This window comes from Lipophrys pholis (assembly GCF_963383615.2).
Source record: "Lipophrys pholis genome assembly, chromosome: 6".
Lineage (NCBI taxonomy): Eukaryota > Metazoa > Chordata > Actinopteri > Blenniiformes > Blenniidae > Lipophrys > Lipophrys pholis.
The window spans coordinates 9,755,564-9,767,046 of NC_137629.1; the positions used below are offsets into that span (position 1 = coordinate 9,755,564).

The 11,483-nt window shown below is 42.1% G+C and overlaps 1 protein-coding gene across 6 annotated transcripts; it reads left to right on the forward strand.

Moving 5' to 3' along the window:
- The first annotated feature begins 555 nt into the window (after positions 1 to 555).
- spdl1 (spindle apparatus coiled-coil protein 1) lies at positions 556 to 7,497 on the forward strand. Of its 6 annotated transcripts, none has more exons than XM_080465200.1 (14): positions 556 to 620; positions 1,458 to 1,619; positions 1,721 to 1,897; positions 3,484 to 3,678; positions 3,916 to 4,065; positions 4,154 to 4,252; positions 4,345 to 4,455; positions 4,525 to 4,665; positions 5,230 to 5,327; positions 5,508 to 5,628; positions 5,722 to 5,788; positions 5,861 to 6,052; positions 6,147 to 6,222; positions 7,106 to 7,497. In XM_080465200.1, the coding sequence occupies exons 2-14, from the start codon at positions 1,458 to 1,460 to the stop codon at positions 7,245 to 7,247; spliced, it is 1,731 nt and encodes a 576-aa protein (XP_080321326.1). In that variant the 5' UTR covers positions 556 to 620; the 3' UTR covers positions 7,248 to 7,497. The 6 variants fall into 6 exon arrangements, with proteins under 6 accessions (XP_080321326.1, XP_080321327.1, XP_080321322.1 ...); XM_080465201.1 differs by having other exon boundaries at positions 5,861 to 6,036; positions 7,106 to 7,380; XM_080465196.1 differs by having other exon boundaries at positions 3,484 to 4,065.
- Positions 7,498 to 11,483: the final 3,986 nt, after the last annotated feature.

Below are 11,483 nucleotides of genomic sequence, written 5' to 3' on the forward strand. Positions count from 1 at the left end.
ATAATAGAACTTCCAGTTCAGTTGAGCAAAGCTGAGGAGAAAACACTAGTTAAGAAACATATACTAAAAAGGTGGCATGAATATTGGGAATCTCAGGAAACAGGGAGAGATTTTTATGCAATTCAGAAACAAGTTGGTGAGGGTAGAAGGATAGGAAGAAACCGGAAGGAAAAGACTATAATGACACGATTAAGGATTGGGCATACTGGATTAAATGGGACACAATAAGTTGGGAAAACATAAAGATGAGAAATATGAACAGTGTGGGATGGTTGAATCAATACAGCATGTCATGATGGAATGTAAAAACAATATGAGGATGAAAGAAGAACATTAAAGGAAGCAGTTGAGAAAACAAAGGGTGCTTTTAATTTAATTAATATACTTAGAGCAGAACATTAGGAGATAGTGAGGAGTCTATTTAGGTTTCTGCAGAGAACAAGATTAGTAGGAAGAATTTGGGATAAACGCTGTTCTGTACCTGCCTAATCTCGTTCCAACCCCAGCCCAGTAGGTGGTGGTAATGCTCCTTGAAATAGGTAGCAAACTGCCATAATACGCAAAAGAAGAAGAAGGATTCAAAGCATTGTGGCGGGTTGACAAGACGGCACATCGACAAAGTAACTCAATTCTTGTTTCATATCTTCACCGTTGTGTCATTTTATGCTTATATCGTTCTGGGTACCACGTCAGTAACAGTAGTTTTAGTGTGACGCGTTCGTTTACGTTGAGGAAAGTTTACGGAGTTTGTTGAGTTAGCAGTTAGCTTCGCTAGCATAGCTTGAAGTAAACAGTCAAAAAAACCCTATAAAATAATATATATAAAGAATTAAAATATGTACGCCCACATATACTGAGTCTATCATGGTTCACGTGTATTCTAAGGTCTTATAATCTAAAAGGCCATTTCAGAACATTTAAACGTCTACAACGGCTACATCGGGCATGTTTTGTAGATGTTATCTGTCAAAAGTTCAATAAATAAGTCGTGTTTGAGTTTCCAGAGCTTCCTGATCACTGTGTGTAGTATTTTGTAAATGCATGCAATGTGTAACCTCTGATCCACTGATCATGGGGAAGAATGAGGCTCCAAGCAAAGACCTAACATTCTATTGACAGTTGATTTCTTCATTGAAATACTGTATATTAAAAAGATCCTCGTGTTTCCTTACACTTGGTCCTCCTGATGGATTAAACCTAAAACTCCATCGAAGGAATCAGATGTTTGCTTGTATTCTGTGGTCCTACTGATGGATTAAAACAGGAGTGTCAAACATAAGTCTTGACATTTTCATCTTCTGCACCACAACAAAGGAAACAAACTTTCAAATTTAAATGTAACTCTTATCACGGCACTAGTTTATGTCTCTGGCTTCATGTTGAGACCTGTATGAAGCTCCCTCTGGAGACATGAAGCAGGCTGTACGCTCACAATATGTCTCCCTGCTGCTCTCCAGATGACAAGCCAGGAGGAGGTAGAGCTGCTGAAGAGTCAGCTGAGGGAGCGGGAGAAGCAGGTCCATCAGGCTGCTCAGGCCGGACTGGACCTCCTCAACCAGCAGATGGAGCTGCAGACCAGGCTGGATGAGCAGCGGGTGGAGATGACCAAGGCGCTGGAGGTCAGTGGTACACCTACGAGAGAAGAAACTCTACATGTTCTCACTTATCCTGGACTGCTTTTGTGCTTAACTGTCCTGTCGTCCTCTGCTGTCCTCCGCAGACTCTGGAGCAGGACAAGTACTCCTTGCAGAAGGAGAGGGAGCTGAAGGCTCGCATGTTGGAGTCTCTGCAGTCGGATTACGAATGTGTGAAGCTCCAGCAGAGACGGCAGCTGCAGGAGCAGCAGGAGTGTCTGGAGAGGAGCCACAACCTGGCACTCACTGAGCTGCAGGGCAAGGTGCATCATCCCCATCATAACCAGTCTTCTCATTACAGTCAGACACATTAAGGTTTATCAGCTCATCTCCACAGAGAGTGCACATAAAGACAGCAACTTTACTTATATTTTCCTTCGTAATGCTCCTACATCCTTGTGTCAGATGTAATAATGGCGATTAGGTAATTTTGCCCTTCAGGAGTGAGGAATGAGATTTTTATGGTCTCAAAATGATCAGTTTCCTCTTCAAGCCACACACATATTGAAGTGCAATCACAGCATTGTTACAAACATTTACACTGCTGCTTTTACGCTGCAAAATGACAGTGTGTGTAGAAGCTGCTGACGGTTTAATTAACCAAATAGTTACACCGAGAACTTTTTCAATGCTACTACTGTGTTTCTGTCCCACTTTATGTTAAGAGTTCATAAAGTGTTTCACAACCAGTCATATCAGAATTTTGCATTTATGTTTTGTTTCTTCTAAATGTATTACTGAAAACTGAGTTATTTATTTTGTTACGAGCTTCCATGTCATATTTTGTCACACTTTTTACTAGGGATGGTCCCAATCACACTTTTTTGCCCCCGATACGATCCGATTTTTCAGAATTGAGTATCGGCCGATACCGATACTTTCCCAATCCGATACTCACATTGCTATTGCAAATATACTCAATAGTCTATTTTTGGAGCAACTAAGATGTCTGAAGCTAAAAGCACTATTGGCAGAAGCTTTGTTTAGCTAGAAATTATTGTAAAACTCACTTATTGAATTAGAATTCTTCTTTTTCTCTTTAGTTGTTGTTGTAAACTGTTGTGTACATCCACACGACGAAAAAAAAATATATATATTTTTTCTCCCTGGCCTTCTCCACAAAAACTGTCTCCACCTGCTTCTAGCTTCTGCAGCTCGACCGGAGCTTGTAGTCCGTGATTTTTGTGGTTATTAGGTGACGTTGCGGATCGCGTTTTTTTCTTCTTTTATTTTTAGATTGGTTGGGTGATCGGCTGGATTTGCCGATCCCCGATCACTCACAAATCACTAATATCGGCCCCGATCCGATATCTACCGATCGGATCGGGACATCCCTAATTTTTACCCATTTAAAAAAAAAAAAAAAAAATTATTATAATTTTCATTAATTTCTTAAATTTACTATTTTTAAATGTGATCTAATATTTGGGCTGAACTATACTGTAATACTCGTTTATAACATCACTTCTTAAATGATTTTCCATCATCTGATGCTCCATTGAGCTATAATAATCCTTGTGAAATATATTTTTAGTAGACATGGTGTCACAGAATTAAAAGTATTTAAGAAATGGAGGTCAATTCAATACAGATGAACAGAATTAGTCATTTAAAGCTGTGAAGGTTTGAAACATAGTTTTCTGTGTTTATGCTGCATGAAAGTTCCATCATAAACTTCTTTTCGTGTGCACTCTTGTGCACCTCTACCAGCAAGTGGTGAGATGCATCTCACAAGCTCCTTTCCAGAAGTTCACTATCACAGAGAAATCATTCACCTGGATTCAGAGAGTTTAAAAAGTAAAAGTCTACTAAAGAAGCTGATATTTGGATCATGTGATTGTTGTGTTAGATGCTGCGAATGCAGGCATCTCTGGACGAATCGCAGCTGAGCGAGAAGCAGCTGAAGCACAAGCTGGAGGTGCAGACGGAGACGCTGAACAACAAGCTGGAGGAGTTGCGAGCTCTGAGCGAGCACACGCAGATTTCAATGACCTCGGAGATGATAGAGGTGCAGATGAAGATCATAGACCTGGAGAGTGTCAAGGTGAGGGAGACTGAGGAGATCTCAAGCAGAAGGATCACATGCAGAGACTCCCTCACTCGTGTGTGTGTGTGTGTGTGTGTGTGTGTGTGTGTGTGTGTGTGTGTGTGTGTGTGTGTGTGTGTGTGTGTGTGTGTGTGTGTGTGTGTGTGTGTGTGTGTGTGTGTGTGTGTGTGTGTGTGTGTGTGTGTGTGTGTGTGTGTGTGTGTGTGTGTGTGTGTGTGCGCGCGCGCGCATCAGGTGGAGCTAGAGCAGACGCTGCAGGAGAGTCGGTACAGGGAGCAGCAGCTGGAGCTGAGCAGCTGCAGCCTGAAGAGGCATCTCCAACACATCACAGAGGAGAAGGAGGAGAGGGAGAAGGAGGCTGTGTCCTGGTTCAACGCTCTGGAGGTCACTTCTCCATCCCAGTCAGTCCGTCGGCATCGTCTCTGTGCCTTTCTGTTCATGCTGGAGGTGTGTTTCTCACTCTGCTTGACAGAAATCTCGTGAGCTGAACCGAGACCTGCAGGTCCAGTTAGACCAGGTTCTTCAGGAGGCCCAGGATCCAAACAGCAAAGGAAACTCTCTGTTCGCTGAGGTGAGAAACACTGCAGACACAAAGTCTGATTACACTGCAGAGAATCAGTGTCAGAAAAGAAGTGATTAAACCTTTGACTCATGGATTTGCAGTTGGAGGACAAGCGAGCGGAGATGGAGAGACAGCTCATTAGTATGAAGGTCCAGTATCAGTCACTGCAGAAGATCCACGCCTTCAGCAAGCAGCAGATGCAGCGCATGAAGGTACCACAGGTCAGAGGACACCCCTCTGCACATGACGGAACAATGACAGTGTCTGTGTGCATGCTGCAGGTCCAGATGGCCACTTTGATGCAGCTGCAGGGCTCCAGAGCCGACCCGGCTCAGCTAGAGAGGCTGCAAGCCATGTTGACGGAACGGAATGGGGAGATCCAGAGTCTGATGGGCAAACTGCAGAAACTGGAGAAGGTGGAGGTGAGGATTGCAAAGACAGGCTGAAATCGTGAGGAAAATGACTACTTAAACAACTAAAGCTAGTGAAACGGCAAAAAAAAAAAAAAGTAAAATGGCCAAGATCACCGAAACGGCTAATAATTAATCACATTTCTATCCTTCAAATGTGGAGTCAAAAAACCTAAAATGCAGTATCAGATACAGTTTCTCTGTAAATAGAAATTAAGCTGTGTTACCTCATTTTAAAGGTTTCGTGGCTCCAGACAGAATCTATTTGGTTTAAAAGACTGTTAAAGTTTATAAAAGACTCTAATCTAGAATCAAAACATAGTGTTTCTGACTGACTGCTTGGTCCTGAGCAGGCTGACACTTAGTGATGGCCAAATGAGGCTTCATGAACCACTGTCTTTATTTTCTGAAGACACTAGATGGCGCTGTCTGTTCAACAAATGTTTGAAAGCACACTTCATTGCCAGTCTTTCAGCCTTTTTCTTCTAACCAAGAGTGCCCTCTGATAGAGTCAGAAAATAAAGTGGTGAAGCTTCCTTTGGCCATCGCTACTAAACATGCCGTCTCTGCGTCCAGATGCTGCGGAAGTCTCGGCCAGCCAATCCTGTTGTGTCAGAGGACCAAGACGAGACGTACTACACAGACCTGCTCAAGATGAAGCTCAACAACAGTGTGTGAGTTCACTGCAGTATGTGTGCGTGGGTGTGTCTTGTCAGCTCCCCTCTGGCTGAGACGGGGGAGGGGGACTTTGACCTTTGCCCAGTCCACTGAAGGAGTTTTGAAGACCAAGAAGGAGATAAATGAACCTGCCAGCAGCCTGCCTCTGCGTGACACTGAAGTGTGTTTGTCCTCAGTAAGGACGCGGAGCGTCTGGGGGACGAGCTGTCGCTGCAGAGGATGAAGTCTCTGTCAGAGAGCCAGAGAGCTCTGGAGCTGGAGAGGAAACTCTTCAGATCTGAGCAGATGCTCAAACAGGTCCGTCCTCTTCAACATGAACACTCAGAGCCTTGTGTTGCTGTTGAGAGATGTCCTGACGTTTCCCCAAATTTAATTCTGCTGTTCTCGCAGGCTCAGAGTGACAACTTCAAGCTGCAGCTGCGAGTGGAGGAGCTGCAGAACAAATACGAGCCAAAAGGTGAACACGGAGACTCTGAGCCCGACACTCTGACACCAAGACCCTGCTCACTGTGCTCTTTTCTATCTGCAGAGGCCAAGAAGACCCTCGTCCAGAAGAGGAAGAAGGAGAGGCTTCCTGTGGACGTCACTGCTTCCTCAGGGAATGCCAAGTCGGACAAACCCAAACAGGCTGTTGCTACAGCAACGGACGAGACAGACGCTAAACCTACAGAGCCTGAAGCGGAAACCAGTCCAAAAAAAGAGCTAGTAAGCCCAGCTAAAGGTGTGTGCGGGTGGGCGGGCGTTCGTGGGCGTGTCTGGAGTAGATGGAACAAAGGGGATAAATATAAATTCTAAATGTTCCTCTGATAATTTAGTTGCTGAAGCTGCACCGCGACCTTCCAAGTGTGTGAAGATCAGTGAAGATCAGCCAGATGTCATTCCAAACCCCTGGTCAGTGTGTGTGTGCGTGTGGTTACACAGTCAATCAGGAGTCAAAACTTTTAAAGTTTACTCTCTTAAGCTCTGAAAGGTAACTCATCAAGTCACTATAAATGTCTTTTAATGTATTTTAAAGTTTTCATTATTTCCTCCCAAAACACAGGATTGCATCAGTATTTGTATGTGTTTTCTTTTGTACTTTATGTGGCCAAACTCATCACACTTCAGTATTATGAGTATTTTTCAGCTTTTTTTGTCATAAACCACAGCAACAACCCCAAACATTCAAGCCTTTCAGGTGTTCAACTCTCTTAATATGTTTGAAATGATCTCATAGGTTTGTGTTAAAACATTAATCGAGCACATCCAGTGCAGTTTTGAGTCTAAACCGGAGCCACAAACATGGAACTAAAGACAGGAAGTGAAGTGTTTGCAGTTTTTTATGACATGCTGCCTGATGATCATCACACCATCTGATCACTTGTATTAAAATGTGGGACGATTCTAAAGCTCTATTTAGAATTTAATCTGTCAATATTACACTTTGGTTTTTCAGCAAAATGAATAGTTTTACCTTTCATTATTTGTATTAGTTCTTCTCACAAAGTAACGTGAAATTAATTCTGCTCATTAAAGAATCATCCTGAGCCTGATATTAATCTGAAGATGGTTCAGGGAATTTTTCCTGTTGTTTAACAAGTCAGCTTTTTGAGCACACTTGATTTTCATTCTTCCCAGAATCAGTTCCCTATAATCTGGATGAATCTTACCTGTATCAGTCGGATGAAAAACCTCTTCCATTTCCTCTGTAATCTCATTAAAGGTTCACAGTTTGGTTCATCTGCACACAGACTTTGAATCACTTGAGTGTGTGTGTGTGTGTGTGCGCGCGCAGCTCCCCTCTGGCTGAGTGTCAGGCTGCAGACATGGAGGAGAACCAGCAGAGGAAGGATCAGAGGTGGATGAAACAGGAAGCTGTGGAGATGCTCTACATTCGCTCAGACAGCAGCTCGGAGAACCAGTGCGCTCATCAGTAGGACTCCCAACTTCACACAGCACCATGTCTCCACATGTCTGTCTGGATAGTCTGTGTGTTCAACATGTGGCCCACTGCAGGTCCAATCCAGACTTTTCTTAGTGTTAAATTAAAAAGAAGACTTTATCAATAGCAATAACTGTCTGAATTATTTCCTGGGGATCACACTGATGTGTTGAGGTGGGTTTTTTTTTTCTTGTTTTGACAAATAAGCTCTGGGGAATCTTTATATTAAATGTACATGTTTCTTGAGTGTTTGGCATTCATTAGAATACCTTTTATTTAGGGCACATGACCTCATGTGAAGGCGATAACCTTTAGAAACTTGCAGGAAGGAGCTGCAGCGATCATTCGGAATGGTGGCCTGCCACTCCTAAATGAATGTAGAGGAAACCCTGAGGTGTCACACTCATATTTTCCAGGGCAAATTTCTTTTAAACAAAAAAAAACACTGAGGAAACGCAACTTAGTGATGCTTTATTTGTTTTTGTTTAGTATAAAGGTGTAAGAAATGTTTTGAAGTCACTTGCTACACAACAGCACATGTTAGAAATCCTAGTTTTATTTCACAATAACTGGTTACTACATTTCAAACTAAATCAAAATCACATTCACTTGTAATTCCACTGAGAACTGAAAGATGCCTTTACATTTCCAGATAGCTGATGTCAAATCCAAGACATTTGAGCATATGTAAATGTTGGACTGTATATTCTCATGATTTCCGTTGTGTGACCTTCAAAGACAGTATCATGCAGAGTAGCAGCTGATAAGTTATATATATGTACATTGTTAAAAACAATAGAAACTTGGCTTAATTTGTGAAGTCTAAAACATCACAAAAGATTAAACTATTTAATCTGCATTTAGTCCACAATTTCACAGAACCAGGACAAGCTATACATTAAGAATTATAATCAATTTCAAAACCTTTTTCTGAACGTGTCCTGATATTTTTCATAAGCATTGACACGGCTGACCTAAACAAAGCTCCATCTGTCCAGTACACAGAGGACAAATCTAGTAACTTTTCAGAGAACACTTGCATTTGTTTACCTTGGGGAATCACAGCTGGACTGTCGAGGCACCAAGTAGTCAACCATTTGGAAACACGACATGTCACACAGTCTGAGTTTTAATAGAGTGGAACATTTATTCACAGAACAATGCACTTTACATCCGCAGTCCAGTGTCCACCTTTGCACAATGGAACCCCAGCATCCACCACATCCAACTGACAAAAACAAAACCACATTTTGATATATACATTACCACCAAAAAAAACAAACACACCGTAATAAGCCCTACCTCACTCTAGCTCTTGTTGGTCCCCTTCCATATTGCAGTCAGTGACTGAACTAAACTGAAAACTACTGAAACTAAAGCTTATAGTTGATTTTTAGAGGTCCAGCATGTCATAGGCCAATTTCCCACCTTTCTGTTGTTGTTCTTTAAGTTTTTTCTTTTAAAAACCAGTGCCCGTTTTCACAAAGCAACCTAAGGTTAAAAGTAGCGCTTAGTGACATCACTCTTCAAAAAAAAAAAAAATCTTGGAATTCCTCGAAATTTAAGATATTTCTTAGAATTTTTCCTTACTGAGATAAAAGTAGTTCACAAAGCTTCTTAAGCCCCAAGAGAGCCCCTAAGGTGGAAAACCACTAAAAGTAGTGAGGAGGACTTTTAAGAAGTGTACGAGTTTCTTAAACAGACAAGATGACGAAAACACAAAGAGAAAAGAAAGATGTTCGTTGAATCAGTGGCGCTGCGCACTGTGTACAATTTTTGGGAAATTGCGCTCGCGAAGGCGCTCGGGGGTGAGGGGAGGGTCTGTGCGTAGTATGAAATTGAAGCCTGGTGGTGAAACTGTGTTTAATGACAACAATTAATGACACACTACCGGCTCGATCGTGCAGGAATAATGTTTGTGTTCGACTTCATCAGGCAGAAGCTTAATTCACCCACAGTAAAGCAACGTAATAACGCCTGAGATGAAGGTTATCACAACATTGCGGTACATCGCAACAGGGAAGATGCAGCAGTGTAGCAGTGATGACTGGGTTCTGTCACAACCCTCCGTCAGCAAAGTGATCAGTCTGACCGTTATGGCACTTTCACAGCCCCACATTGGTAGTAAATCGCACAAATTGATTACTGCTGCATCCACCATTAATATCAAATTCATTGAGTGGTAAAAATAACCTTCATTGACAGAAAAGATAATAATCAAATCAATGTAATAATCGGCATGTGAACGAGGAAAGTTCAATCATTTTTAAGGTGTGTACAAATCAAATTAAAGTTTCTTTAACTTATACAGCTCAAGATATTTGATGGGTTAATTTTACTCTCCATTCATTACTAGGAGCACAGAGCGCTTTCTCTAACAACCAATCACAGCTTTCAGCAGACTGCATCATACATAGCAACGGGGTCGACCACATGCATGCGTGTTCCAGTTCGCTCATGACTATCAGTCATATTTTAAACATATTTAGCTTGTAACATCGCTACTGTCAGCGCCGCAGCTCGTTAAAATGTCGGAGAGCAGGCTTACGTGATGCACCTGAACGCATCACGAACAGCTGTCAGCTCCTGTAGTTAGATCCGGACCAACTTCGCGCTTGGACAAAAACTCTCTTTTATTACTGAAACAGTTCAGCAAAATGTATTTCTGAAAGCACTGGAGGCGAAAAATAAACTGCTGTTGAAAAGGTTAAATGACACTTCACAGACATGTGGCTGCTGTGAGGGGGTGTGGCCTGCGAGTTCGGCAGCTTCTTATCGGAGTATGAACAGTCCTGCTGAAAAAGCTTTTTTTTCAGCAGCTGGCTGATGTCATTGCCAAATTTTCTTCTTGTTCTTATGGGTTTAAGGGAGTATGAAGGGGCCTACACAGTTCGGCCAGGACACTTGGCAGACTTGGCACAGCCGAAACAAATTTCTTTGGCCAGCTCCCTCTGGCCGAAGAAAATGACGTCATTTTGTTCGGCAGGACCCCACACTGCCGAACTTTCTTCTTGTTCTGAAGTATAAATCTCCCTTTAATGTGACTTAAAAGACAATACCTCTTTGCTGCTGTTGATTCAATGAATTATGATTGATGATTTTGATCTGGAGCAGCGGGAACGCTTCTTCCAAGCAGCGGAAACTTTGCTTCTCAGCCCTGATACAGACAAACTCTGATTGGCTTTGGGACAGCAATCCCTCTTCTCTGATTGGCTGTGGGTCAGAAGTCCCTCTTCTCTGATTGGCTGTGAAATCCTTCAATCTCAGATAAACACCGCCTTTTTCTCCATTGACAGAAAGCACAGGTCTTTTTCACCAGATATCTCAGCGGAGGGGAGCCGCGATGTGTGATTTGTAGTTAAAGAAAACAATCTGTGACTTGTGTGGAAGAACTTCACATCGATACAGATGCACAAATATGTTTTTCACCAGATGCACTGCAACAATTGGAGGAAAAAGATCAGCATGACTTTTTTTTAATCAGGATTTGTGCACCTGTAGTTAAGAAGTTGTGACTTTGTGTCTTCCATCTCAATTGAAGAACTGCAGGAAGCTCTCCAGCACATGCCTGATGGTAAAGCTCCAGGACCTGATGGATACCCCACTGAATTTTACAAAGAATTATGGTCTTTACTCTCACCTATTTTTTTCAGAATAATTGAGGAAATTAAAGAATCTTCAACTCTCCCCCAACATATGAACTGTGCAAATATCAGTCTTCTTCTAAAACCGGATAAAGATCCCACACTACCATCTAGCTATCGGCCGATATCACTAATCAATGTAGATCTTAAAATAATTAGTAAAACATTAGCAAGCAGACTGGAATAAATCACACCCCACATCATACACCCAGATCAAACTGGGTTTATTAAAGGACGACACTCCACTAATACACGTAGATTAATTAATCTTATAGACCACTGCCACCACAATAAACAAAAAGCCATTATCACCTCCTTAGATGCAGAAAAAGCCTTTGATAGGGTAAATTGGAAATTTCTTCTTGCTACACTACGGAAATTTGGATTTAGAGAAAATTACCTCTCCTGGATAAAAATACTGTATACCTCACCCAGTGCCTGTGTTAAAACCAATGACCAAATGTCCTCAAGGTTCAATCTTGAGAGAGGCACCCGACAGGGGTGTCCACTCTCACCATCTCTCTTTGCAATCTTTATCGAACCACTAGCAGCAGCCATCAGACAGAACAATAACATAAAAGGAATAC

What these genes read in the sequence shown, in the direction of transcription:
- spdl1 (XM_080465196.1), top strand. Translation starts at nt 1,458, where the DNA reads ATGACAAGCCAGGAGGAGGTAGAGCTGCTGAAGAGTCAGCTGAGGGAG. An exon ending in CCTGGTTCAACGCTCTGGAG is followed by an intron (nt 4,066 to 4,153) that starts GTCACTTCTCCA and finishes TCTGCTTGACAG; the next exon opens with AAATCTCGTGAGCTGAACCG. An exon ending in GAACAAATACGAGCCAAAAG is followed by an intron (nt 5,789 to 5,860) that starts GTGAACACGGAG and finishes TTCTATCTGCAG; the next exon opens with AGGCCAAGAAGACCCTCGTC.